Source organism: Pteronotus mesoamericanus, unplaced genomic scaffold (genome assembly GCF_021234165.1).
Source record: "Pteronotus mesoamericanus isolate MK-2021 breed Mesoamerican mustached bat unplaced genomic scaffold, CSHL_Meso_final contig_169, whole genome shotgun sequence".
NCBI classification, from domain to species: Eukaryota; Metazoa; Chordata; class Mammalia; order Chiroptera; family Mormoopidae; genus Pteronotus; species Pteronotus mesoamericanus.
The window spans coordinates 26,125,037-26,152,446 of NW_026555068.1; the positions used below are offsets into that span (position 1 = coordinate 26,125,037).

The following is a 27,410-nucleotide window of genomic DNA, read 5'->3' on the forward strand; positions in this document are numbered from 1 at the left end:
CTCCTTCGGCCGCAGCCCCGGGAGGGGAGGGAGGGACCGAAAGGACAAGGAGGGGTGGGAGGTGGGGCACGGGGGAGGAGGCCAGGGCGTAGGGAGCTGGAGGGCGCGCGCTCCGAGGAAGAGCGTAGGGGAGGGCGGCCGGGCCCGGCACGCTCCCTCCCTCGGCCTTTCTCTCACATAAGCGCAGGCAGAGGGCGCATCAGCCATGCCCTGCCCTGCGCCCGCCGCGCCGCCCCGCGCTCTCGGCCTCGCAGCCCCGCGCCCCGCCGCCCGCCGCGGCCGCCCGGCGCGCTCCACTCCTGGGAAGGGCGGGGAGGAGGGGACGCGTGCCCCGGGGGGTTGGAGGGGCCGAACATCGCGGGGTGGTTCGGCCTGGCCCCCCTCCTTCCAAAACGCACCAGCAGCCACGCCGGCCGAGGAGCCGTCCGCCTTCGCCCCGGCCTCACCTCGCCGGCCCCGAGCGCGCGCGGGGAGCTCGGATGTCCGGTTTCCTGTGAGGCTGTACCTGACCCAGTCGCCTCTCGCCAGCACTGGCTGGGACAGCGACGTGCGACGTCGCGAAGGCCGCCTGCGGCTCGCCCTCGGGGGTCAGCACTGGGCTCTCGGGCGGGCGGAGGGCGAGCTGCGCGCCGCTGCGCCCTGGCCGGTCCACCATGCGCCAGCTGCGCGCCTTGATCCTGGCGTGTTCCCTGCTCGCCGCAGCGCTGCTCCCGGGTCCGCGCCACGCGCCGGCCGCCGCCACCGCCCTCGAGTCGGGACTCGGCTTCTCGGACACGGAGCCGGAGGAGGGCGAGACCAAGGTGGGTGCGGGTCACGCGCTGGGGTCGGGCTTTGGGCGGGGGTGGGGGGGGACCGCAGGGTCGGGGTCGCTGAGGACCCTGGACTGAGTGACTTGTGCATTCGTGGGTCACCTAGTGTCCGTTGGATCCAAAGTTTCCAAGCGGACTTGATGCTGCCTGGGAGAAAGTTTTCTCCTGTTTTCATGGAAAGTTGTTCCTAAGTAGGAAAGCAGGTTATGGGAGTGAAGGGCCCAGAGAGCTGGCTGGTGACAGAGATCCCAGAACCCATGTGAGAGCCGTCCCGCGCTGCGCCCCAGCGGCTCGTGAACCGGTGCAGGGAGCACGGATCCCGAGACCCGGGTTCGCGGGGGTCCGGTGGCTCTTCCCCCCGCCCTACCCGCATCAGATTAGTGGGAATCCCACAGCCCCAGGCCGGGACGCAGCCTCCAGAGGCGCGTTGCCGCGCACAGTGGCCGGCATGCAGGGAGCTCGGCGCGGGGCACAGCTTTAGAGAAAAAATGAGGAATTCTGTACCCGGGCTGGAGCGCTTAGGACTTCTGAGTCCCTTGGGGAAAATCGGTCAAACCTGAGATGCCATAGGAGTCAAGATCACAACCGGGCAAGACTTTCAACTTAGTAAATTATGCATTTCTGAAATCTGGTCGTAAAATTCTGAACAGGAAGGTGGGTTTTGTTTTGTTTTTTAAATATGCGACGTTTTACCTCTTTGCCTAAAAATGTTTCCAAGAGGCTTTTGAGCCATTCTGATTTGCAAAAAGGAGTTGTGTATTTCTGCTTCTTTCTTGCTCCTCTGAAAGAGTGTATATTTACCTAAAAAGTCCAGATCTGACGTAAGGGTGGAACATAAGCTTGCTTGCTCGAGTTCTTGAACTCCTAAAGTTCCCTATTGGACACATTCTGGGAAGTCTCCCTTCCAAAACTTGCGGTCCCCTGGCGGGACCTGGGCTGCATTGCTTTATTTCAACTGGTGGCAGGAGGAGAAGCTGTCAACCTGGAGTTGACTGTATTGATTAACATCTGCTAAGTGTATAGAAATTAAGTTGCCTTTACAGTTGTATTTTGAAACACGTTTTAAGACTGAAAAGAGCAAGACTTACTTTTAAAAACGAGACTACTTTTGTCGTCACCTTTTCAGGGAAAATGTTCAAATCTCGGAATATAAGGGTCAAGGAGAAACCTCTTCAGTAAAAAATAAATGATGCGTTAATTGCGGAACAGAGTGCATTGTGTGAATTGTATAAGATAATTTGTAACGCACAGACTGACCCACTTATATGTGACGATCGTCATGTGAATGTCTTCCCTGTCCTTAAATGCCACCCAGATGTAGCGTTGGACCCCCTGACACTTCCTGTAGTTTCACTTTCTGTTTCTGCAAAGTTCAACTCTTAAAAGCATTGCCAGGGGCAGCTCACGTTGGTTTACAGGAAGAAGGTGTGAAGTGGGAGGTAAAAGGAGAAGAAGTCTTTCCGGATAAGCTAAGAGCTCCAGTGAGGGTCGCTCTGCTGGGAAGTGTGCCTGCGCGTGCATGTGTGTGTGCGTGTGTGTGCGCGTGAGAGAGAGATGGAGGTGTGTGTAAGGCGGGCGGTTGGACGACGGAACTTAATTTATTTTAAATTTTCCAAATTGTCTTCCTTGGGGAAGTAACCAAGTTTTCCCTTGGTCCTGAAACTCCTCGTGCCTTTTTGGTTTGCTTTTCGTACTGGACGACCCTCTTCTGTTCCGTGCGGTGAAGACGGGTCGGCGTTCTGCGTGCAGCCCGGCCTCTTCTCCACGCGGTGAAGCCTCCCTTGCGGTCTCGGGGCTCCGTGGACCACGGGGCAGCCAACATCACGGCTGCTGCGTTGCGTGCCCCGCTGTGTGAGGAGGGGCGGGGCGGGGGGCCTGTGTCACTCAGGCCCTCAGGGAACCTGCAGGAGAGATGCCGTCTGGGCCCCACCGCCCTCCCTAGCGGCCTAAACAGCTGCCTCGTTTCCTCTCGAGCCCTAGAGAGGGGGAGCTGCTGCTTCCTTTTCTGCCAACTACAGAAGCCCCAAGGAGAGATTTCAGAAGGGAAGTAGAAGGCCCTAAATATACATACTCTCCAATAAAGGCACATTTTTGGTAATTTACACGTAGAAAGCTTTTTTTTTAATATTTAAAAAATACAGAACAACTCGCCAGCCATGAACCAAGGTTAGCCTCCCAGTCCTTCACCGCGCCCCCAGCGCCATTCAGAAAAATGGAAGGTCAAAGCACAAATGCGAACAAGACATCCTTGGTCCTCCCCTTACATTTGAATTTATTAGGTTCCCCTTTGTAGTCATCTGTGGTTGTGGGAGTTACTCAGACACCCTCAAGTGTGTCTCTAAAGCGGGTTAGTGCGGCCTCGTCAACCGTGGAAAAGGAAGGTGAGCGAAGTGCTGCCTATTAGCTAATTAAAATTAACCGAGCATGACTGGGGGCAAAGGAAATACTTAAAATTATGACAGCACAGAACACTGCAAAACCTAGAAAGAGCACTAGATTGTTATCTATAATCATTTGCAAACATGAGCTTAAGTAGGGACTAGTTATAAGAACTACAAAAAGCGAGAATGACGTCATATAAAATATACCCGCAGAACTTTTATTCTGTGAAGTGGGTTGGACTGGGAGCATAAATACCTGGATCCTCCGATGTTTTTAGAGCAGCAAATGCAAGGAGAGCACATTTTACTTTGCAAGAGCCTATGTTAAAGACCAAGCTCAACACAAGATTTATAGTTTTTGTCAACTGACTGAATAATCTAGACGATGAAATATCATTGCATAAACAAATGTAACACCTTATTTTCTGTTTTACACAAGTGACTTCAAAACATTCCTACATTTACAGTTTAAATGCAAAGGAAGTAGATTAGCTTAATGTTAATCACATTAGTTGCTTTAATGAGAATAGCTATTTTTAGTTACCATAGTAAAAACATGTCGTTTTATGGTGTCTGTCACAAAAAAACTTCATAATAATGACAACTCGTTTGCAACAGGCCAGAATTCCTTCCTCTAGTGTTTATAATTCTGCATACTTTTATACTTGTTTGTTTTTTATTTACTGTTTTAAATTCATCAGTGGTGATGTTTTTCAAAATACCATCTGTGTGCTAACTGCAGCAGAATTCCTTAGAGGTCTGGAATTTTTTTAATCTGACACCCTTCAAATCCCCGGGCTTGGATGGAGGCGTATACCATTTTAACTGCCATCCTAAGTCATTCTTTTGCACAGTGACAGCGTTAGACTCACCAATCTGTGGTCTGTAACAGTGACTAATTTCGTGGGTTTCATCATCTTCATTATATAATTGTCAGGTTTGTCAGAGAAGCTATTAATCATGGGCACTGTAAGACATGTGAGCCACTTTTCTCTCTTCGAGAAGCTCACAACTCAGGGGGAAAAAGAAAGGCTCCTGCACAGAACTTGGGGGAGACATGAGGGGAATGGCACCAAAGCGTCCTCTGTGTCCTTAAGTTGGTGTGAGAGAGTTGCCCGCAGGGCCTGGCTGGCCTGGGTGCCCCGGCTCAAGGCAGCACCTGAGTCATGACTCGACAGGCACCCGTTTTGAGTCAAGGATGGGAGAGAAGGCGAGCGGGCAAATAGGACTGAGGCGTCCCTCAGGGTAAGAGCGAGGGCTCTGAAGGAGGAAAGAGTTTGGAGAGATCGATGGGGTCACACTGTGGACGGCCAGTTTCAGGAATTTGACCATGATGCTCGGGGTCATGGAGGGATGGCCCTTCACGATGAGGGGCCCTGGAAGACGTAGCTGGTACGAAGGCTGTGGAAGTCTTGTTGATCGGCGGTCGGGACTTTTGCTGGGGTCGGGCCTGGTCTAGTTAAACGGTGAATAGTCAGTGCAGCGGGCGCTGTGGGAGCAGAAGGAAAAGCTATTAGGGGAAGAACCTGCGGACCTGGTGGCTGACTGATGGGAAAGGCACGGGAGTGGGAGAAACCAGCCCCGACCTCAGGGTTAGAGTCACGGGGCAAGGTTGGGCCTCCTCGCAGCATTATAGCCTTTCAGAGACAGGCTCGTTTTCGCGGGTGGATTATGGGTGATGAAGGCATTGTTCCGTAAGTCCCTCAACATTTCACTCAACTAAGGAGTCTTTGGAGAAGCGACTTAAGCTGTACAAATTTCCATCTCATTAAAGGAAAATAATTGTCTGGGATCAACTGGACTTAAGCTGCACAATATACCAAAAGTATTTAAGCGTTTGACAAGTGTTATTACAATCCCTGAAGGAAAATCAGCAGTATGCATACCCCATGACTCGGCGTTTGAAATGAGAAGGTAAATGTTATTCGAGTAAAATAGGCCGTGAACGTGGCTGCGATGTTCAGCCATTTCCTCGCAGTTTCCTCTGAGCTTGGTGTTCAGGACCCCGGGCATTTCTCTGGTGGACTTCGGACCCTATACTTGTTGGCAGCCACCGACCCTCGATCTTCAGGAAGGAGGAGGCGGTTCTCTCTCAGGGAAATGCGCAACGTTGGTGCAAGTGTAAACCTCTGAACGCTCCTCCCCTCTTCAGCTCACTCTGCATCAGCCCACATGAGGGGCTCAGAGTTGGACTCCCTAGCAGCCCTTCCTGAGGCGGGTGAAGACTCTGCGACCGAAGGATTGGATCCTGGCTCCCCTGCCCCGGTGTCTGATGCTTCTGCAGCGCGTCTCCAGCTGTTGCGTTTTACATTTTCCTTAGAGGATAGGATTAGGGGCTTCGTCAACCTCCTGTCTTCTCAAAGGTTCCTGAGCCAACTCGGATTCTTGCTGGAGACTGATGGCTTTCGACCTAGAGAGCTCAATTCCCCTTTCATTTTGGTTTCTCCTTCTTTGGAACCTTTCTTCTGAACTGTGACCATCTGCTGGGCAGCCACTTGTTCACGAGACGGTCAACCTCAACGAGCAGGAGAGTTCTGCCAGGCTCTCCAACTCTGGGAATCTGGAGAGGGGTGCCCTGACCTCCTTGTTCTCGGGATGGGTGCAACATGCAGTATGGTTTCCTAGTTCTCGCCCGGGTGCGTGGGGACCCCAGAGCTGACGTGAGAGGCATGAGCGTTTCCTGTCCCCCAGCTGTCGTCTCTGGCAGCTGTAGGGGACTTCGCAGGCTCAGCTCACCCATGAGCTCCCACAGATACCTTTGTGCAGGGAGAGAAGGTGTTTGCATACTAATTAGTTAGACCTGCCATACCCTGAGCACTGGTGCGCCAAGCTCTGTGCTAATTACAAGCCGACACTTTCTTTTGCACCGCACTGCATGAGCCGGGTGCTGTTCCATTTCATTACCGATAATGAACCCGGGCTTACCAGGAGCAAGAATACAGATTGTTGTTTCTTTGGAAAAACAAAAACCACCCGGGTTTGGATGGGTTTGGGCCTCCGGGGTTTGAAAGACCCACGACCCATCCTCCTTTCCTCCTGCGAGCTGTAGCCTGTGAAGGCAGAGCGAAGGCCGGCTCCGCGGTGAGGGCTCCCTGGTCCATCCGTCTACATCCCCGTGGCCGGCAGCGGGGCAATCCGGAATAAACCTGGGCTTTCTTCCGGGGGTTGCCCCTCTGACTAACGATAGCCCATAAATGGCCTGCTCCGTAGCAGTGTTGTAAGGATGGGGCGTAACGAGGCTCTAACTAGAATGGCCGACAATAACAAAGCAGCTTTTCTGAGCTGCATCGGTCTGACTGCAGTGAAAGATTGTGGTTGCACCTCCGCCCGGTGACCTTTCACAGACAGTCGGGCCTGGACAGGACAGGCGTTGGCGGGCGGAGGCAGCGCACCTCCTCCGACTTCTCAGGCTCTGTTGTCTCACCTCTCACCGGTTACACACACGCTCTACAAATTCCACGGACGCCTACACTTGGTTGCAAAACACAGATGTGTAACTTTGGATGTGTATGAATTGTGAATTCGGGAGCCATTGACACGTTGAAAATCCTGTAGCAGAGAACTTGAAACAACGAGAGACCATAGTTCTTTTTGATTTACAGTGCAATTCCAACATTTACCATAAATATTTTAGATTTGTCTGTGTCATTGTTTCTTCTAACACTGACCCACACAAAGTATCTGGGTGGTTTTTATCTTCAGTTGATTGACTTTTTTCAGAGCTTGTAGTTTAATTATGAGTGAGAGAGAAGAGATTGTTACTCAGTTTGCTTTGTGGAGTGTGCACCACAAAGTCCATCGAATAGGGGCCTTAAAACTGCCTTAAGACATGGGTGGATTTGCACCATTCCCTTGTGCTGGCTGTGCCCTGTGGCTTTCCATGGTCACAAGGGACTCGCGAGTCCCTTTCTGAGGTCCTGAATCCTAAAGCTCATTCCCCCAGGTTATTCGGTGTTGTAACCCTGATGCGACCTGACATGAGGCTTTACGGATGCTCTACGCTTCTACACTTCACTCAAGAACGGGTCGGGGGGGTGTCAGCGGGAGACGCGGCCCTGGACCCTGCTGGGGGCGGGGCGCATGTTCAGCGTAGGCCCTGGGTTTCCTGGCGACTTCTGGGACGTGGAGTTCCTGCTGTCCCAAGGGCCACAGCCTCTTGCAAAGGCCACCTCGGTCCTGAGTCACTGGACTGTCCCAGGGACGGCCTGGAAGGGAAACCGAGGGACCCCAGAGGAAGACCGTGTGCACACCGCTGGCCCCCGTTACCCACGAGGACTGGCTTACGCAATTTAAACCTGAATTCGCCGAGTTCAAGGCGCTTGCGTGCAGGGGTATTTTAATTAGTCCTCGCCAGCAGGAGCTTCAGGGCTGGGCAGGAAATTACAACACAGTGAGGGACTGAGAAAATGCAGAGTGGGCGGCTCCTGTCTGGAACAGACATACCGTCTTTTCTGAGAAACAAGAAACGAGCTCATTAACATACCAGGAGGACGTTAGCCCGTAAATGCCTGTGCTGTCGGAGGTTTGGTACCAGTCCGCCGATTTACCAGGAGCTGGCGGCCGGCTGCTGGGAGGCGCACGGCCGGTGCGGGCCAGGCGGGCCTGGGCCGGGGGACGGGGGGCGAGGAGGGGCAGCCGAGAAGCTGCTGGTCGCGCTCCCAGGCGGGGAGGGCCTCCCGGGAGCCACCACTGAGTGAGAGCGGAGTCCAGAGATGGTGACGCCGGTGCAGCCAGGGGTGCTGGGGCCTGGGAGCAGAGCCCCTGGCCGACGGCGGGGACCCTGGGCAGGAACCGGATCAGGACTGATGTCCCGGCTCAGGCTGAAAGCACCGGCAGCAGCGGGAGCTCCTCAGTGAGATGCTGGAACCGGTGCGGGGAGGGGCTTCGCCGGACCTCATGGTGCAGATGTGGCTGAACACGCGGATTAGGAGCTGGTCACCAGCGTCCCTGAGGCGGTGTGAACTGGGGTTTCCCTGCAGTGTCGGCCCTGACGGCTCCTCCGCTCGGGGGGCGCCCCTGTGTGGCTCCTGAGCTCCCCAGAGGCTCCTGATTTCTCATGGGGACAGGGACAGCCTCTTCTGACCCTTGTAAACACCATCGCCCGACTATCTGGAAACACTTACAAAGTCTATTAATAACAGGCATCTCTGCTATTACAACTCGCATTCCAAACAGAGCAGTGTAAACAGTGGTCACGTTCGGACACACACACACACACGCATTCACTCACTGACACTCATACGCGTCCACACACACCACCACACTCACACTCACACGCAAACACCCCCCCACACACACACCTCTTCGTGGCTCTGCAGGCAGCCTCACCTGGACTTACGCGTTTTCCTGGCTACAGGTTTTTAGACAATCTATTAAAAGATAATATTTTTAAAAATCAGAGTGCATGACATTAGATTCTCTCTAGTTTATATGCTTGTTTGCGGGCCAGCTGGCAATGGATAGAAAAGAGAGGTGCCCCTACATTGTCCCAGCAATTTCTTCTTTTTAAAATACACGTACAAGGATCCTTGGTAGCAGTAAGACGGGAAGGAGGGGGCAGAAAGGAGGTATCGGATGAGCAGTACAGTTACTGTGTAGCTGCTGTTACAAATTTTTTCTTCATGTGGCAGAAAAAGTCACTCAAACTCAAAAGACCCTTCCTAGGAACTGGATATGCAGAGGGAGGAAACCCCCAGGGGTACAGCTTCGCATCAGCAGCAGCACTCCGGGGCTTCCGCGGCCAGCTTCTCACCCAGTTCGACTTCAGCGTTGTCTTTTTTTGGAGAGGCGGGGAGGACATGTATCTTGGAGTCGATCAGAAAGATGTGGCTTGCAATTTCTGTGTCATCCAGAATTTTGCCGTGAAATGTACCCCGATGGCCGGATTCTCCGCATTTTATGTAGGAGTAACGCGTGCCCTTAGAAGGGGCCACGGCTGGAAACAAAGCTCGCTCGTTTCCTGACCGCAGATCCCAGGGCGTGGGGGTGGGTGTGGGCAGCGGGGGACTTTGCTTTCCATTTCTTCGGATGACGCCCAGAAGAACTCACTGTCCATACTTCTGCTTGTCTTGGTCACATAACCGTCGCTTGCTTTTGCGACCCAACGGCTTGGATGGACAGGCAGTGCAGCAGGGAAGAGCACAGGCTCCGGCGTGTGACTCTCTGTCCTCAAACCCTGGCTGCAGGGTTTCCCACTCCACCTTTGCCACTTGCTACCTGTGTGACCTTGGGCAAGTTTCTTAACTTCTTTGTGCTTCCTTTTCTAGAAAAGGAAGGCACTGGCTAACGCCTACGTCATAAGGTTATTTTGAGGAATAAAGAAGAAAACAGAACTGTCCCCTCGAACCATGACTGGCACATGGAGCGTTCCGTGCGTTTTTTTTGAATGTTTTTGTCGAACGGCGGGGCTTCAGCATCAGGGAAAGCATAGGCGTCAGTCCTGCGGCAGAGATGGACGGGGGTTCACATCGGGGGCTGTGATCGCAGTCCTGCAATTGATCGATCATAAAAAGAACTGTTGCGTCCTCTTGCTCAGAGTTCCGTGGAAGAAGCAGCAGCCAGTGAAGATCACAGACCAGAATTGCAGCTGTCTTAACCCGCTACAGTTTACTTTACTACAGTGCTATTGCCTATGCGGGATATTTTCAATTCTTTCTGTTTGTGTCTGTTATGTGCATTTAGTTACTTTATCCTTTCAAAGCCCTCTTCCAAGTTTATGTTTTGAGAAAAGGAACACTTATTTAGGTTCTTGTTTGCTTATGGGTCGTTTTATTTATAACATCCCTAAAAAACAGACTATTTGTCTCAGAGCCAGATCTTAGTTTTGGGATGGCAGTGATTCGGGGTCTGTTCTCTTTGAATCCTGGGCCCTTCTTTTAATTTCAGTGTCCTTCTGTGCCACAGTAGAATGTTAGTCAAGCCCAATTCTTCATGAGTCACGACCATCCCGCTTCAAATTGGGTAACTGGAAGCTGCTTTAGGACAAAAGTTCATGCAAATGACCTATGTTGCTCCTCCTACGCATGAGCAGAATGAGACCTGCTCGTTCTTCTGGAGGCCAGAGCAGTTCTCCTTTAGGAAACGCACCTTTGTGTCCCGGCCCATGAGCATAGCGTAGTGGCATCACTGCAACATACAGCAATACATGTACCTGCACCTCAGTTAGGGAGGGAGAGGTGAAAATATTTCAAGTCAGCGTTGCAGGTGGGTGTCATGCTGATTGACGCTCTGCTGTGATCTTACACTGGGAGCAGTGTTAGTGCGGCTGCCTCAGGTCCCCCCGGGAACCCTCCAGCTTCCTCCGAAAACACCTGAAAGTTGAACTTTGCCTTGTCCTTGCCCATGGTTCGAGCTTTGCTCCAGCACCGTGAAAGGCCTGTGGTGCGGCGGGCAAGGGGCGCGCCCACACCTCATTTGTCTCAGCTATTAGTTCCGCCCACTTGGGGCTGGACTTGGGCTCCCTCCTCCCTGGGCAGACCTAGGCTAATGTAAATTTGTCTTTCTGGTAAAAAGTTGAAATGGTAACTTGTAAACCAAGACACTCAAGAGCTCAGATTAAATCTGCACTGCTCAGATGAACGATATGCAATACCGCATGCTCTGTGCATTGTGCGTAAGTATTAAATGCTTGCTCAGTGGATGGGTTATGAAGGAGTTTTAATCGGTGTCTCTAGAAAATGCCAAGCAGCCCATTGCAGTAGTCTGAGCTTTAAGGAGGACCAGTTAAACGATGCATGTGTGTAAAACGTTTCCTTTTATAATACAGCGTCGCCAAGATGTCCTACACACGATTTCAATGCATGTCACTTGGGTTTCCTTCAGACCTAATGGCGTGTGAGTGTCCGAAGCTGTGCGATCTCACTAGACCCTAGTTTTCCACGCATATTCACGTTCAGGCTTTCCCAGCACAGTTTCTGGTTTTCTGAGCTGTTAAAACTTCTGTTCATTAAGTGGAAAGGGAGCATGTTTTTCTTCTCTGCTGGTGCTTGACTGCCCCATCGCATGGCCCGGCCTGGTCCCGTGTGCACTCGGAAAAATGGGCGGGGGTTCCAGGTCCGTGGCCTCCCTGGGAGGTTGAAAAGAGCCCTGATTTGGAGATTAATGACCGTCTCCAAAGTGCGCCACCGGACGGCCGTGCCGCGGGGTGCTGAGAGGGAGGCTCACGCACTTGCAGAAACCGACATTTCAGACACGTTACATTATATACTCTTGGTCAATTGCACATGCTTTCCTTTCCTTTTATTCCATCTTTTGACTAAAGTATAATATTTTGCAGTTAAATATTTTTAAACACACGCCAAGCAACTTTTATTCACTACAAAACACTCACTTTCATCGTGGCCAGGAATCGTTGTTTACGCTGCCCTGCACTGCAGTATGTAAATTCCATCCTACAGAGAATGGTAACTTTCATATTGAGATTAGAGTTTCTCGGAGTGCATTTAAGTTTGAACTTAAATTCTTTCGGAAAAGCAGCTTCCACGGGCTCTGTAGCCTTTACCACAATACATCTTCCCACTATTTTGATACATAACGATGCTTGAAATCGTAGGGGCTTCGATTTCATTGTAATATGACCTGGGCCTATGGCCTGAAAAACTTAGGGCATGTACTGCATCCAGAAATATAGGAGCACGCACTGTATGTATGTGGGACGTGCATTCAGGGTGAAGAACCAGAATTTTTTCCCAAGTCTCATCAGTTCTGTTTTTCTTCTTTTTATTGCGGTGGTGTGGAAGTCATAGTTTACAATAGCCTGTAGAAGTCTTTCATTGTTCAGCAAAATAACTAGCTCTGAGGGCCAAAATTGTGTAATTGGGCAATTCCTGCCTGAATAACTTTTTGATTAGAATGGATGTCGTAGGGATAAATAATTGGGCATTGCTGCCTTTAACTGTTGGAGGAAGAATACTTTATTTATGTGGAAGGGCGTATTCCTCCAGTAGCATTCTTTTCTCAAAGAGAGCCCCTTCCTTACTTGGGTTTTTTCTAACTGTGCTTTTTCTTTACTTTTGGTATTGTCTCTCTTGCTTCTGATTATCCATGGGAGCAATGTCAGTGGAGATTCTCCGTAGCTTCCAGCCTGGTTTAATCACCAAAGCTGACCAGCAGGACTGTGTCGCCCAGGGAGAACGGCTGGCCACGCTAGACCCTCTGCGTCCAGGAGGTCACGTGGCCCTCCGCCCCCCGGTGGTTGTTTTCCTGTTAGTGTGTTCTTCTGATTAAAGTTCAGTATTTTGGTGATTATAATGGTGGGCAAAATAAAAATCTATTTTACTTTGAATAAACAGATAAGGCATCAAGTTCTGAAGATTTAGAGAATTATGTCAAATTTGGTTATAACTTCGAGCAGAATAAGCAGAAGAACTAGATTTCTAGGCACGTTCTGACTATAAATAAAATAGGTACCTTACATGTGGCAAGAGTAACTTTTGTATCTGTGTCTGTCATTTTAATAATATTTATTCATTTGTTCACCAAGTAGCTCTTGCCTTCTGTGTGTTAGTCCTTACAGTATGAAATAAAATCTAAGGAAAACAATTCTATAAAATCCCAAGATGTACTGTTTTATGTATTTTAAAGTTTCATATCTATATGAATATATAAAATAGTGATTAATTTTAAGGACTTAGACTTAAGTACAATATAACTAGTTATCTAGGCCAGTGCAAAAGCTACCACAAAGCTCATGGCAGTAGTTTCAGAATTCAATGAATATACACCTTCTCTTTTACTGGTCATGCCAACTAGTAAGTATCAAAGTATGAAATGTTTTGAATGAAATGAATGTTCACTGGGTTGTCTATAATTTAAAACACTAGTTAAAGATAAGTAATCTCCTAACTATAAAGAGTAATACCGTGTGAAACTTTTATAACATAAATCCAAGACGCTCATTTGATACAGACAGAAAGGCAGAACCAAACAAAATGAAACAAGACCCAAGCCTTGGGAATGCTAACAGCTTTCAGTCTTGCCTGATTCCTGGGCCATGCATCCCACCTGACTGAAAAAGTCAGCGCCGGGGCTCCGGTGCGGTCTGCTTGCGTGAGATCAGAGGTGCTCCTCCGTCCCTCCCTGTCCCCCGGTCCTCCGTGCTGCAGCCCTTGGAAGGCTAGTCTGTTGGTGACTTGGGCGACTCCTGGGAAGTGTCACAGGGCACAGATGTTCGGCTTTTTGCTCCTCACAAACTTACCGTGTGACCATGCCTTGGCCATGCTGGTTCCTGTTCGTTTTCCCAGTGCAATTCAAAGGGCTCAATGGAAATTTTAAATGGGGTTGAGACCAAACTGTGTTTGAGGTTTTGTGTAGCCGAGTTAGACAAAAACTTATTTCCCAGCTCCCTTTGCAGCTAGTGCTGCCACAGGATAGTTCCGGCCAATGCAATGCAAGACAAATCATAACCGGGGGTTATGGAAAACCTTTGCTTTTCTGATAAGGTACTGCCTTTCTTTCTGTTTTATTTTCTTCCTAGGAAATCAGAAAATCCCTTCTAATTAAAAAAAATTACTTTATGCTTATCAAAAGAACTCTTTCAGACTTATGCAGACTAAAATTTTTATAGTTATTAATGTCAGCCAGTGAGTTTGGAGTGCCTTTCTAAATTTGTACTTAATCCATTGCCCCTAGAGTTAAAATACTGTAATATCCAAGTTGGATATAATCTTTATATCCAACACTCTTTGCTGACTGATGGGATCTTTTAAAATTTTATGTTTATATTTTGTAAATACTTTAAGAAGTAGCCACACTTCAAATAAATATAAAAGTTCTGCTTACTAGGAAAACTATACCCGGTCCCTTTATCTGTGTGATTTTACATGTGTAATTTTCCTCACACTACCAGGCAGGCACATGGCACAGAGTAGACCATATGGCCCTCGCAGAGGGGGAACAGCGACCCCTTCTCCCAGGCGGAGTGTCCGCCGTGACGTCACTAGCAGAGACTCGGAGGGTCTGTCTTCACGAGCCCCTCCCTACGTGGCCCCCCTCCTGAGCTTTATACATTCACTCGCTGCAACAGAAAAATGGGGGGTGTAAGCTCCCCAACATGTATTTAGTGCATTTCTACTGCTAATGGAAACATTTCTTTGTTATTTCCCCATTATCCTTAATTTTGTATCCTATCGATTTTATTTAAAGTTGTAATCATGTATGTTAAGCATATTTTTTCCAGTAAGTTAACATGTATCAAACTTAATGAGAATTTGACATGAAAAAACATTTCAAAGAGGGAGGAAGACAACGGTAAGAGTATTTGAACTTTGAATCCTACCTTGTTTAACCTCCATATCATCATCTTATACACTAACATGATTTGATCAGTTTATATTAATAAAAAAAAATTTCCCTTGCAAGTGAATTATTTGTCCTTAATCTTTTGAATCATTCTTGTGCCTTACGGACAATTGTCATATATGCTGATATTTCAAAGTAGTCCACAAATAGAATGTATTTGATTTCAAATATTGACTCTTTCTAAGGTAAATTTTCTTGAAAGAAGCACACTTTGCATGTTTAGTGGTTATTTGCACTTTTGGGTAAATGAGAGACGAGAGCAGGGGGCACTGGGGCAGAGGGAGAGGAGAGACAGACAGCCCCCTGGGCCCCCGGAAACCAGACCAGAGCTGGGGCCCCCCACCCGCGACGGGACCGGGCGAGAGGCTGCTCTGCAGGCTGCGGTGTGCGGCGGCTTCCGCTGGACTCCGCACCCGAAGCAGGTTCAACTCCCTCGAGGACTTTCTGTTGCTCACCCAGAAGCTCGGCTCTTTTTCCGAGGCAGCCGTCCAGACGGCACTAGGATGGAAACAGAGCATTTCAAAGGTGACAGGATATCTGATAACTATTTTTATTCTGGTTGGAAAGTCTGCATGCAGACTGTCCCGTCCCGCGTTCTCAGGGAAACACCCCCCGTTCAGGTCAATGACGTGTCCCGTTTGAAAGGAGACTCCAGGTGTAGCTAAATACCCCTGCTGGAAATATCTAGAAAATCATTCTAGTGACTAATATCTTAAACTGTTTCCACCATAAAAACATTGGTAGTATTAGGATTTACCTTTTGCTTTGGCTTTGACTTGTCCAGTCTGAAAGGGGACTTAGCATAGCCAAATATACTTGCTAAGTGTGGTTAGAAAAGATTTTTGCTAATATAAAAAAAATTTTTAAAGCCTATTCATTTTAAGAATGATATTGACGGAAGTCTTTAGGTAACTGGTAAGGGACGTTAATCTACTTTCTGTTAGTTTAACTTTTAAAAATTTTTAGGTTAATGGGAAAGAGATAAGGTCCGGATACAATGGGAAGTTTATATGTTTCGCTTACTTGAATTTTGTTTTTCAGAATTACTGTTTTCAAGATCATACAGAACAATCAGATATCTTTTAGGTTGCCTTGTAGGAATGTGTTATTGATGTCTCTTCAGCACAGGTTACCAAGAAACAGTATTTTCAAGGGGCACAGGGGCCCACAATTGATCCCCAGATAATGCAAGTGTGCTATCTGGAATCATTGTCTTATTTTATTGTTAGAGAACATAGAGTAGTTGAAACTGCATGGACTCAGGGACCAAAACTGGAATTGAATTTAACCCCACGCTTAGGAACTGTGTGATCTTAATATTTCTGAGTCAGTTTACTGTAATTGGGTAAAATAGTATATATCTTATGGCATTGGAAGAGAATGCATTTACAGTGCTTCTCAGCCCTGGCTGGTGTGGCTCCGTGGATTGAGCGCCAACCTGCAAACCAAAGGGTCACAGGTTCGATTCCCAGTCAGGGCACATGCCTGGGTTGTGGGTCAGGTCCCCAGGAGGGGGCGCACGGGAAGCAACCACACATTGATGTTTCTCTCCCTCCCTTTCCCCCTCCCTTCCCTTCTCTCTAAGAATAGACAAATACAGTCTTAAAAATAATAATAATAATAAAGCGCTGCTCATGTTAGCCACTGATGAAGCATTCGCTCCCCATTCAGGGCCTGTCAGAATCACTTCATCCATCCCTGTGGTTCGCTCGTTTGCCTTCAGAGTCCCGAAGTCAGGTTTGTGTGCTGCCACTCAAGCTAAAAACGGAATCTCTCCAGCTCTTTTGAGGGTTGAATATGTGCACTCCTTTAAGTCTTCCATTGAGTTTTGCTGGCTTTTGCACTTTGTATAATTGGGGTGATGTTTATGCATTCCTTTGCCATTTGCTTTGTTCACTAACATCAGGTCGCTGTGATTCATCCATGTTGATATTCTGTAGCTTTAGCTCCTTCATTTTCCCTCACTTTTCAATGGAAGATCATGTTGTAAACCTATTATTCCACATACGTATTCTCCTATGAATGGAAATGGTCCGTGTTTGGATATTTCACTTTGGGCTCTTTTTCCTTGGACCTTTGCTTGAGTGGATGGAAGGTGAATTTCTCTAGAGCACATTCGTACTGCTGTGTTAGGCACTGTAAACGTAGCCCACGTCCAGAGGGAGTTTTGGCTAAATCCCGCTCGACCCTCAGGGTGGCTCATTGGAGAACACGGAGCAGGGTGAGACTCCCGTGATGATGTCACAGAGATGTGATTTCTGCCCTTCTTTCCCGAGGAGCAAATGTTGAGATGTCCAATGTTTTTTGCTGTCTCCTGTGGACGTGAGATTTTTTTTCCTAGTTTGCCCGTGGTTTGAGAAGACGCTATAGACTTGGGGGGTTCTAGCGTAATACAGGGATCTTCTGTTAGACTCCCTATTCTAGGGGAGTTCTGGGCTCTGTCTCTTGGGACATGGTCAATTTCAACACCCAAGTTCACCAACCAGAGCTCCTGTCCCCAAGGTCAATATGACTGGAGTACTTGTGTAGTCTCTGACTTCCCTCTTTCACTTTATTTTGGCTTCTTAGGATCTTTACTTTCTTATCAGATGTTCACTGTAATATGAAGATACGTACACACATTTCTTCATAGATAGAGAGGTAGGTAGGTAGACAGATAGAAAGATGATAGATGCACTTTTTCAGAAAGAATCTCTTCTAGCAAACTGTTAGACACAGAAGTAACCACTTCCTGTTTTATAGGAGATTCTAGGATTGTCCTTACGATCCGGTGACTTGAAGGACTCACGTTCTGGGTCGGCATCTGATGTCTGCTGACACCTGCGGGGGCCCTGCTGCACATCCGTGGGCATCTGGAGTCATGGCTACGGGGTGAAATGATGTATTTTCTTACTAGTATATTATTTGACTTTCTGGCAATTTTAGGGCAATTCCATAGAAGATCACTAATCAACACACTATTTTTTTTTCAAAAATTTTCACTCGCTTTTGTTAGACCAATAACAGGAAAACACAGAACTTTTTCACTGTAGGTGACAAATTGCCTTAAATTCCTGGCAACCTTGACCTTGCTCTTTGGGCCAGATCTTTGGCGTGCAGACTTCTTTACACTGACATTGAGTGATTTTACCTTGTGTGAAACAACGCTGTGGTGCCCTGAGCAATAATGAACGACATCCTCTCTGAGACTGATCTGCTTGGAGCTGCCTCAATGTGGTGTTTGTTCAGTTCTTTAAAAAATAATTCTTGGTTCTGGAATCAGTAGATCACTAATGAATGGCATATTTCTGGGAGAATAAATAGGACTTTTCAAACCCTACACATAGGGGGAAAAATGGCCAGAGAAATGACTAATTCATTGCGTGTTTCACAGAGCAGCTTTAGGTTGTATGAAAAAAGTTCTGGATCAGACTTGTAAGGGGGAGGTTGGGTAAGAAAGGGAAACAGTAAAATCTTGTGATGGAATAGAACTCTTGTTACATTTCCTTCTTAGGTACTACTCAAGGGAGGCTTTAGGCACTTGCCTGATAAATATTTATGTGCAAGCATTAAAGCATCTGAAGACATTTTAGGTAGTCTTAATTGAGTCAGGTTATATCCTCTAACCACTAAAAGGTGATTTTGCTTGGAGAAATTGTTTATTCTTTGGCGGGCGAGGGTTGGCTATTGGAGAAAAGCCTATTGCTTAATAACCTAATGAAAATGTGTGCATAAAATTCAATGAAAGTAGCTGTTATTTTGAGTTATTTTTCTAAATATAGAAAATTTATATAATTCTCATAATTTTCAAAAAGCAGAAACATATTTTAAAATGATCTAGAACATTACCACCAGAGCTTATCATTCTTTGCTCTATACTTTCCCAAGCTATATTCAGTAAAAGTAAGATCATGCTTAAAATATTATTTTATAGCTCACTTTCAAAATGTAATAGTCTCCATTTTTCAGATCATGAGCTATTCTTGAGAATATGATTTTAATAACTCATTGACTCATTTATATTTATTTATTTGTGTCCTGTTAGCTCTTTTCACTTTTTGTGTGCAACACATATTTCTTTTCACATTTTCCCTAGTAACTTGGAAATTCTGCCTTCTTTAATTATGTTTACCTTTTAAATTTTAAAAAACATCTTAATCTAGTTCATTGTAACAATCCCAGTAATGAAATCTATCGCACTAATATGGTAAAACATTTGCTGCGTTGCTCCACCCTCAAAACATGTCCCGTTTTGGTGACATAATTGAAGGCCCAATATGTAAAATTGTTTTAATTAAGTTATCATACAGTTTACAACATCATGGAAATTACCAAAAGTTTTACAACCACATTGCACACGCATTTCATGCACATGCATTTACACACATGCAATTCACATGCAGTTTAGATGTGAATGCATTTTACAAACACATTGTATATGTATTAAAACCCCGTTGACATGTATTTAGGCTCAGTTCTCTGTGAAATATTTCTGAGCTCACTATGAATCTTCTTGGAAGTTCTTTCGATTCACTTTTGAGTCTGTTGAATGATGTCTTTCAAATAAATGTGAAGAAAATAATGTAGGAATATATGGAATTAATGTAGGAAGTATGTGTTTCAATCCTCACACATGTGCATATATCACTCTATTCTCCATTACTCACATGTTAACCACAAGTAACTTGACATAGAATTCAGAGCACATTGCCCACCCTCTTCCCCCTCCCCACTGAGAACATCAGCAAAAAGCTCTATGACCATTCTTTAATTCTTTAATTGCTCTTTGGTAATTATGTTATAGGACAGAAATCCAAACATAGAATTTTGTCTGTGTAATCCTGTGATTTTCCATTTTTTTAATGTTTTTATTTTTATTTATTTCTTTACATTATGGAAGGCTCTTCTTATCCTTGGAGTTTAATTATTCCATTGGGACATGTCTAGACGTTACTCAGCTGTGGTGCACTCTGGTCCTCAGACAGGTAAACAGGGAACAATCTGCTGCAAAGCTTTTGTGAACGGGGAATCACTGTTAATAATGTTGTCATCTTTAGAATTGGTTCCTTAAACAATGCTCTTCTTTAGTTCCTCTTGTTTTCTATGGAATGCCTATTGGGTATGTTGACTCTCTTGGAATTATTTTTAATCTTCTTAATTTTTCTTATTATTTTTATGATCTCACTCTTTTCCTCTGAATTCTGACAGAGTTTGCAAGAATCCGTATCTTTTATGTAACTGATTTTTTTTCTCACACAGTGTGCCTCTTTCGCAATTTTGAATTAAGCAGTCCAAAACGTACCTCAATTTTAACTTTTCTCATTTATCTTTTGTTTCTGGCCCTTTTCTATGGAGTTTTTAAATAAGATCTTGTGTTGTGCAGTACTTGATAAAAAGTCATTGATTTCAACTTTCAAAGTGAATTTCTGAGACTTGTATTCTTACACAGCTGTTATTTTCCCCCCTGATCCCCGTCCTTATAAATGAATGAAAATTGCCCCATAGTAGATGTTGAGGTGGACTTTGTCAGAAGTCGGGGGAGTGCCTGTTAGATAGAACGTTTTACATCTAAACTATAGCTAAAAGCTTTGAATTATTTCAGCTTTATGTCTCTTGTTTTATGTAATTAAAACTCTTCCTATATATATTTACATTATAGAGAACCTTGAAGAAATTGACTTAGAGATATGCACTCGGGCCAGTATTTATGTATGTTATGTATAAGATTGTGAAGTGAAAATAAAACATGGCAAGAAAACCAGACGCTGATACGATGGACTGTGTCAATATGACGCTCTTTTTAAAATAATGTTCAGAATATCCTAAGGATTAGATTTTTCCACAAGTATCTCTTTTTCTCCACTCTCCTAAATGAATTGGCTGAACCCCCAGAATACCAGGTCCAAGAAGTCTTTCCGAAGGGAAGCCTATCCAAGTAATTTCTAAATATAAATTGAAAAATGTATCTCAATAATTTTAAATTTCAACAAACAGTGTAGTATAGTATAGTCATTGAGTTTCTACTACCGTAGGATGTTATTTTGGCTTTTTATAAGAAGGAATCGTCTTTCTAGAGGGAGCTTCGAGGGTTTTAGAAAGTCTCCTCGTCACTTCAGAGGGAACCTGTGCTAGCGTATCTAAACTATAACTCAGTCACAGCGGATTGCCGGTGACTGATCTCGGCTCTGCGGTCGCTGGGCTTGGATGGCTGCGGGGGCGGCTCACAAGAGCTGGAGGGTCTGGCTAGTGCCAGTCGAGACCAGAGGTGTGAGGAAACCAGGGCTCTGTTGCAGGAATGGCCGTGCGGTAGTGTGAGCACAGAAAGAGGTTTGAACCTAGAACTCCAAGGAGAAAGACGGGAATAACGTCTGGGGTGAACGCCACACGGCACAGGGGGTGGACATCACAGGAAGGCATCAGACTTTGGCCAGAAGGCCTGAACGACACCTGCTCATAACGAGGCTTGGAAGGGGAGTCCGCTTTCTGGGGACAAGTTATCCAAAGCAAGAAAAGGCTCAAGTCCAGGCAGGTGCCCATTTGGGCAGCTGCTAACTAGTGCATTTTATATTCTCAGTGACGTGGATCAAGATTGACAGCCACATTTAATTGAACTCGTGTCAGCAAGAAGGAGAGTCCCAGCTGCCAAGGCTAAGAGGCGGGGCATGTCCTAGCACCAGAGGGTGTCTAGTGTGATTGATGCCTGGTGCTTGTTCACCTGCATGGGAATTTCCTACTGCGAAGGAAGTTTAACTGCTGGATATCTATTTAGTATTTCAGATCAGCATGTTTAACTCAAGGGTGGCATCTCAGAAGGCTGAGAGATAAACCTTAATAAGAAAAACTTAATTAAGCTTATTTATCCTCTAAAACTGAGGCCTCAAATATATGATGAGTATTACTTGCTGCTGGTAATGACTTTTTCCTTCTACTACTAACTCTTATTTGTGATTATATTTTATTTCTCATTCTGATGGAACTAGATCTAAATCATTTACTTCTCTCCTAGAGGTTAAAAACAAAGGGAGGTTTTGCACATAATCAGGTGATCAGCAAATGTATGTTACTGAATGAACGAGTGAGCAAGTTATAAAGGATAATGCCAAGACATAGAATATATAATTTATAAGCTACAGAAAACGTCCTGTAAAATTATGCTTGCATGTGTATGGAAATTAAAGAAAAGACAATATATTAAATATATTGAATAATATTTCCTGAAAAGATACTGAATCTATAATTAGGTTAATTTTCAGGTAGATTAAAGAGGACTCTTGCTTTTAAATACAAGAATAATTTTATGAGAATGAGATGTATGAAAAAGCATTAAACCCTGATGAAAATACTGAAGAAAATGAGCAGATGGTATATTCAGCTAGAAGAAAGAATTTAAAAATCAAACTCAAAATGGTGAGTAACCAAGAAATGTTAATTAAGAGCATGAAATATAAAGTATTAATGGAAAACGGTGTTTTTTGCTTGATACTCCTTCAAGTGCATTAGTCTGGGTGATTCATACTTTTGAACTTACATTAGCATTTATCTGTGACTTCACTAATGCCACTATGTGCGCGTCTTGCTTTCTATTATTGTCTATTTGAATAGCTGGTAACAGATCAAACTGCATTAGAGCCGAATGTCCTGTGCGTAGATGGCATAGCATGACTTAGGTTAAAAGTGGATGATGTCATCTCTGTATCGATAGTCTAAGTTTATGCCACAGACTCAGAGATCCTCTCAGTTCTGAACTCCTATATGGCCACGCCTGCTGCCGCCATTCATTGGGCATTTAATATGTTACCTTCAAGACTGATACCACGTGCACGTCCCTTTATAGCCCTTGACATTCTCTATCTAGTTATGGTAGTTACATAGGTGTGGATTATAAATGGTACTCAGAAAAAAGCAAGTATTGTTAACGAGTAATTGTTCTACCCATGTTCTTATTTCCAATGTCTGTTAACAGACTTTCTCTTCCTAGGCTGCCTTTAAATGCTCCTGTCAAAGAAAGCTTCTCATCTAGCCACCATTCACTTACTGTGTACCCAGTCATTGAATGAGGCACTTAATGTGTAATTTGTACTGTGAATCTAGGAGACATCCCAGGTTTTTCATTTTACTGCGTTGTATAAACCCTCCACCAACTCCTCAGCAGGTCCAGCTGTTGGCAAGTCGGCTTCTCATCCTCTGAAATCTGTCCCAGCTCCGTGCACTTTACTGCCTTTCAACCGCTCCGCTCCTGACGTAGGCTGCCTGCGCCCCTGGCCTCGACGGCTCTGATAAACTGTCATTGCTCTGTCTGTTTCCACTCTTCATTCCCTTTAAACCTATACCTATGGCAGCCAGGATGTGTTTTCAAAATTGTAAAGAAAATAGTATCATTCCTCGGTCTCAACCTACCGACGGCTTCTCCCCAGAACATGTAGACTAAAATCCAAACTCCCCGACATGGATTATTAGGAGAGTAAGACTATGGCTAAGGATCTGAAGATGAGAACATGATTATCCTGCATCGCCTGAGGGGTCCAGCGTAATCCCAAGAGCTCTGATCAGCGAAAGGAGGAGGCAGGGTGGGCAGATCAGAGCGATGTGGGTGAGGAAGCCTCCCAGGACCGTTGCTGGTTTTGGAGATGGTCAGGGATGTGACCAGGGAATGAGACAGCTCCTAGAAGCCAGAAGAGCCAGGTTTTATTCTAGAGCCTTCTAAGAGGAGGCAAGCCCTGCCGACACCTTGGTTCCTGCCCAGTGAGAACACTTTGGCCTTCTTACCTCCAGAATGGTGAGATGATATATTTGTATTGTTTTACGCAACTACGTTTGTGGTCATTAACTCCAGCAGAAACAGGGCACTAATAGCTGTGATAAAACCAAGAGACCGTGCTGCAAACTCATGGAAGTCAGGTCCCCCGAGTGCAAACATGTGGACCTGTGCTGCGTTTCCAAAATCGTGCCAGGTGTCAGCACACAGAGGTATTAGGATCCTATTGACTGTACTCCCTGCACAGGACACTACATCCTCGTGACTTATTTTATTTTATATCTGAAAGTTTGTACATCTGATTTCCTGTCACCCTCTCACCCGTCCCCCTACAACCTTACCCGCTGACAACCGTCATCTTGTTCTCTGTGTCAATGAGACTGTTTCTGTCTTGTTTATTAGTTGTTGTTTTTTTTAAGATTCCACATAGAGGTGATATCTACAATATTTGTCTTTCTCTGACTTACTTCACTAGCCTGATACCCTCTGGGTGAGTCCATGTTGTCACAAATGGCTGGAATCATTTCGTTGTGCACCCGAAACTAATATAATATTGTATTTCATCTGTACTTTTAATACCTTTAAAAAACAAAACAGAAAATCATAGCAATTTTCAAATATGTACACATGGTGATGGACTTTGGAAAGAATTTGGGATTTGAGAATGCAGAGCTGGTTTGGAATCCTGCCTAATTGCTCCCTATTTGATCTCAGGCATTGTTTAATTTCTCTTAGCTTTAAGGTCATCATTTGGAATGTAGTGACGGTGATATCTTCTTGCTTCTCTCAGGAGTTTGTTTTAAGAGTCGATTTAGATAATCCACACGAGCGCACGTTCTCGGCTGCAAGAGAACGCATGCAGCCTTTGTTGGCTTTGTCAGCAAATGGCCTTGCCAAAGAGTCAATCTTAGAGATCAGAAACCCAAAAGATATAAACTAGGCCACATCCTTCTACTTTGTGTCTGCATTTCTTGGTGTCTCTGAACGAAATTAGCAAGTATGTTTTATATTCGCAATGAGGAAGTCATTATTCTGTATTAAACGATTGGAAAGTGTCATTGTTTTATTTTTCTGTCATAGGTTTTTAAATTGCCATTTTCTATCCCTTGCGTAGAAGTGTTTTAGGACGGCTCGCTCATGCGGGAATAAAGACCTTGTTGTGGACTCTGAGATACTGAGCTCTGTATTGCCCGCTTTGCAGACGTTCTAAAGCTTTGCCCTGATGCCTGCTTTTCTGAAGCACTGGCAAAATCGTGTCCTGCGTCCCCCTTTGCGTGTGTCTCAGTATCAGACTCAGTATCAAAGTCTCTGGGGCACAGAACAAAGCAAAGCGCCCCTCACGACGGGGTCGTCGGACCTGCAGGTCGCTGAAGGAGCTGCCTGCTGGGCAGCTTTGTCGCCATTGTCCGGGCTGCACAGACTCCCTAGTGAGGAATCCACACCGCTAATGAGTTCCAGAAGGTGTGGTTGCTGGTTTCTCTCTTCTGGAGCCCTGGGGAGAAAGGCTGGGTGCCCAGGGCGTTCGGGCCGTGGGCTATACATCATTCTTTGACACCCCCTGCTGTTACCTGCCCCTTCCAAAAATAAGCCCCGAACGCAACCATAATAAACAATTGGCTGTTCGATTTTTAGGCAGCACCACCACCAAGCAGCCCGTAAGAAGGCTACAGCTGCTCCCTGTCACTGCAGTTGCAGCAAGCCCAGGTGGAGGCGGGAGGGAGGCCCGCACGGCCAGGCTGTGTCACGACCCCCACTCTTACGGCTATTAGATCGCGGCTGGCAGTGCCACCCGGCCGCCAGTTCCCGCCCCGTCAGTAAATTACAGTGGAACGCATTCATTGAACAACACGTGTGCCATGCACTGCAGTTTTGGTCCTTATCTAATTTATTTCAGCTTTTGTTTTTACCAGTATTAATGATCCGTAACAAGATCAGCATCATAGTTTATGTAGAAATGATTCAAATCAGTTTAGTTTACTACAACGACCGAGGCAAGAAGAATATACTCAGTTTCTAACTTCGATTTGCATTCACCTTGGTTGATTTTTACCTGCGTCTCATCTCCTTGCGCTCTTGTTTTTAAAGCTTAGAGCATCGTGGCATTGCGTTTTATACATGATGTCACAGGATACAATCCCATGATATATATTGGTGATGTCAGAGCTTTGAATTATGAAATGGGAACCATGAGCTAGAATGGTTCAGCATGTGTTGTCATGCAGCACGATGCGCGGTCCAGCCTTGCCGTCTCACTGTCTTGGAGTCTTCAGTGCGTGTCTCAGCGGCTCTGTGCTCTCAAATGATAAGGACATTTCGGCATCTGCTTAATAAAAAGCAAACGAGAGGTCATCAACATCTGGCACCTGCCTGACTTTTGTGGCTCCCTGTGAATTACTGATGCCTGGTGGTGACCTTTGATAATTCCCCATGGTTGCTTGGGATTTCAATAGTGGCCTAATATTGCTCGTGCTCTATTTAGAATCTTAATATTGGGACTGTACTAGGAATCACAGCATCAGCCAACAACGTTCTATGTAAGTCACACGATTTTCCAAAACGATGCACCAAGACAGAGAACAAATCAGTCCAATATAAGAATTATGGGGGGGCGTGGGAGACATTCAAAAGTCAAATATTATGTAATAAGCCACAGGAACAGAATCTCAGTAACTGTTAAGTTAAAAGGGCTTGCTTTTCCCTTAAATAATCGCCACTGCTGTAGTCCAGAGAACCAAAACACTGCATAGCCAGGACTCGGGAAGGTTCTCTGGCACAGATCCGCATTCAGGCTGTCCAGTTCCAAAGACCGCCCCCTCTGTATTTTCTTGATATGTTTGGAATTTCCGTAAGTGCGAACTCAGTGTCCAAGTCTGGGTTCGTTTCTCTGGCACAGAGCAGACGGGTAGCACAGACTGAGCTGAGGCGGGGACACTCCGTTTGTGAACCAAAGAGACGCTCTGCTTGTCTCATTGATCCAAATGGTGAACAAACTAGTTGCTAATACACAGAAAGCATCCTGTGGATCCTCTTCTGTATTAATAGCTTCTGCAAGATTCCTGCCCAGGCCTCCTCCCTGCCATTTGGTGTTGACCTCACGATTCTGCTTTACGGTACTGGAAAGTCCTAGACGTGAGAATGTTATTTTTTAGAATGAACCCCAAATCTGCCCTCATTCAACGGTTCTAGCTCCATCTCCTGAGGGACAGAAAACAAGTCTTCCACAGGTCAGCACAATAAGCATTTGCAGGAAGGTATCACCTCTTCCTTTGAACAGACATTGCCAGGGCTACATCTCTCGAGAGCGCACACTGCTCAGGGTGTGGCCTGGCCTCCAGATTCTTCCCCTCTCCACTGTCCTCATTTGGGTCATTCCCGGCTGTCTAAAATGAGCTGCCCACCTCCCAGGGCGCCATCTGTAGCCAGCCCGTGACAGACCCAAGACGGCCCTGAGGCAGTTTTAACAGGCCATGCATTTTTGACGGGTGATGAACTTGTTTGTAAATAAAACATCCAGACTTTTCCAAGCCTGCAAAGAACTTGTAAATACCTGCAACCCAAACTTTTGCACGTGAGCTGCTCTGGGGCCAGGAGGTTGGCCATGTTGTTGGAGACCGTTGTGGACCGTGATGGTGTCTGGAACATCTGCCTATTTCTGTAGAAAAATGGAGAGGACGGAAAGTCCCGTGTCAGGTATTTCCAGCACAAAGTGGTGGTTCTTTCTTAGCGTGGGATTCTTACTCCATTTGAATTTTATTAATGCCCTAAGCAAGAGAAGTGTTCAGTCAGGTAATGACTCTGAGAACAGGTAACGAATAGTTGACAAAGGTTTCTTGAAACTGTGGCAGTTTGTTTCCTTTCTGGAGGTGACCAACAGTTTCATTTTTGGAAATGAAAATTTCCATAGGTTTGTGTGGCTGTAAGTGTTGTACAGAGGTTTGCGGGTCACAGGGTAGAAACGGTGTTTGCTCCACATTTACGCTGCTGAAGTCAGATGAAGAGGTCAGACGGGCGATGTTTATTTAGCCTGCAAAACGGATGTTTGAAAATCAGTGCATAACATATACTATTAAGTGTCTGCACACATTTGTCATTTGCGTGAATAAAATAATAGAAAGATAAATATAAAGTAACATTCCATGCTGCTGGAAAGCTAGTCAACTTTGTATACATAGAAGATTTATATAACAT

General features: G+C 46.0%; 1 protein-coding gene across 1 annotated transcript in view; it reads left to right on the forward strand.

The window, feature by feature from the left end:
- Nucleotides 1-653: 653 nt before the first annotated feature.
- Nucleotides 654-27,410, forward strand: part of VEGFC (vascular endothelial growth factor C) — a 72,648-nt gene continuing 45,891 nt past the window's right edge. Inside the window, exon 1 of the mRNA XM_054566196.1 lies at nt 654-800. Within this exon, the coding sequence (XP_054422171.1) occupies nt 654-800 (147 nt within the window). The remainder of the gene's footprint in view (nt 801-27,410) is intronic.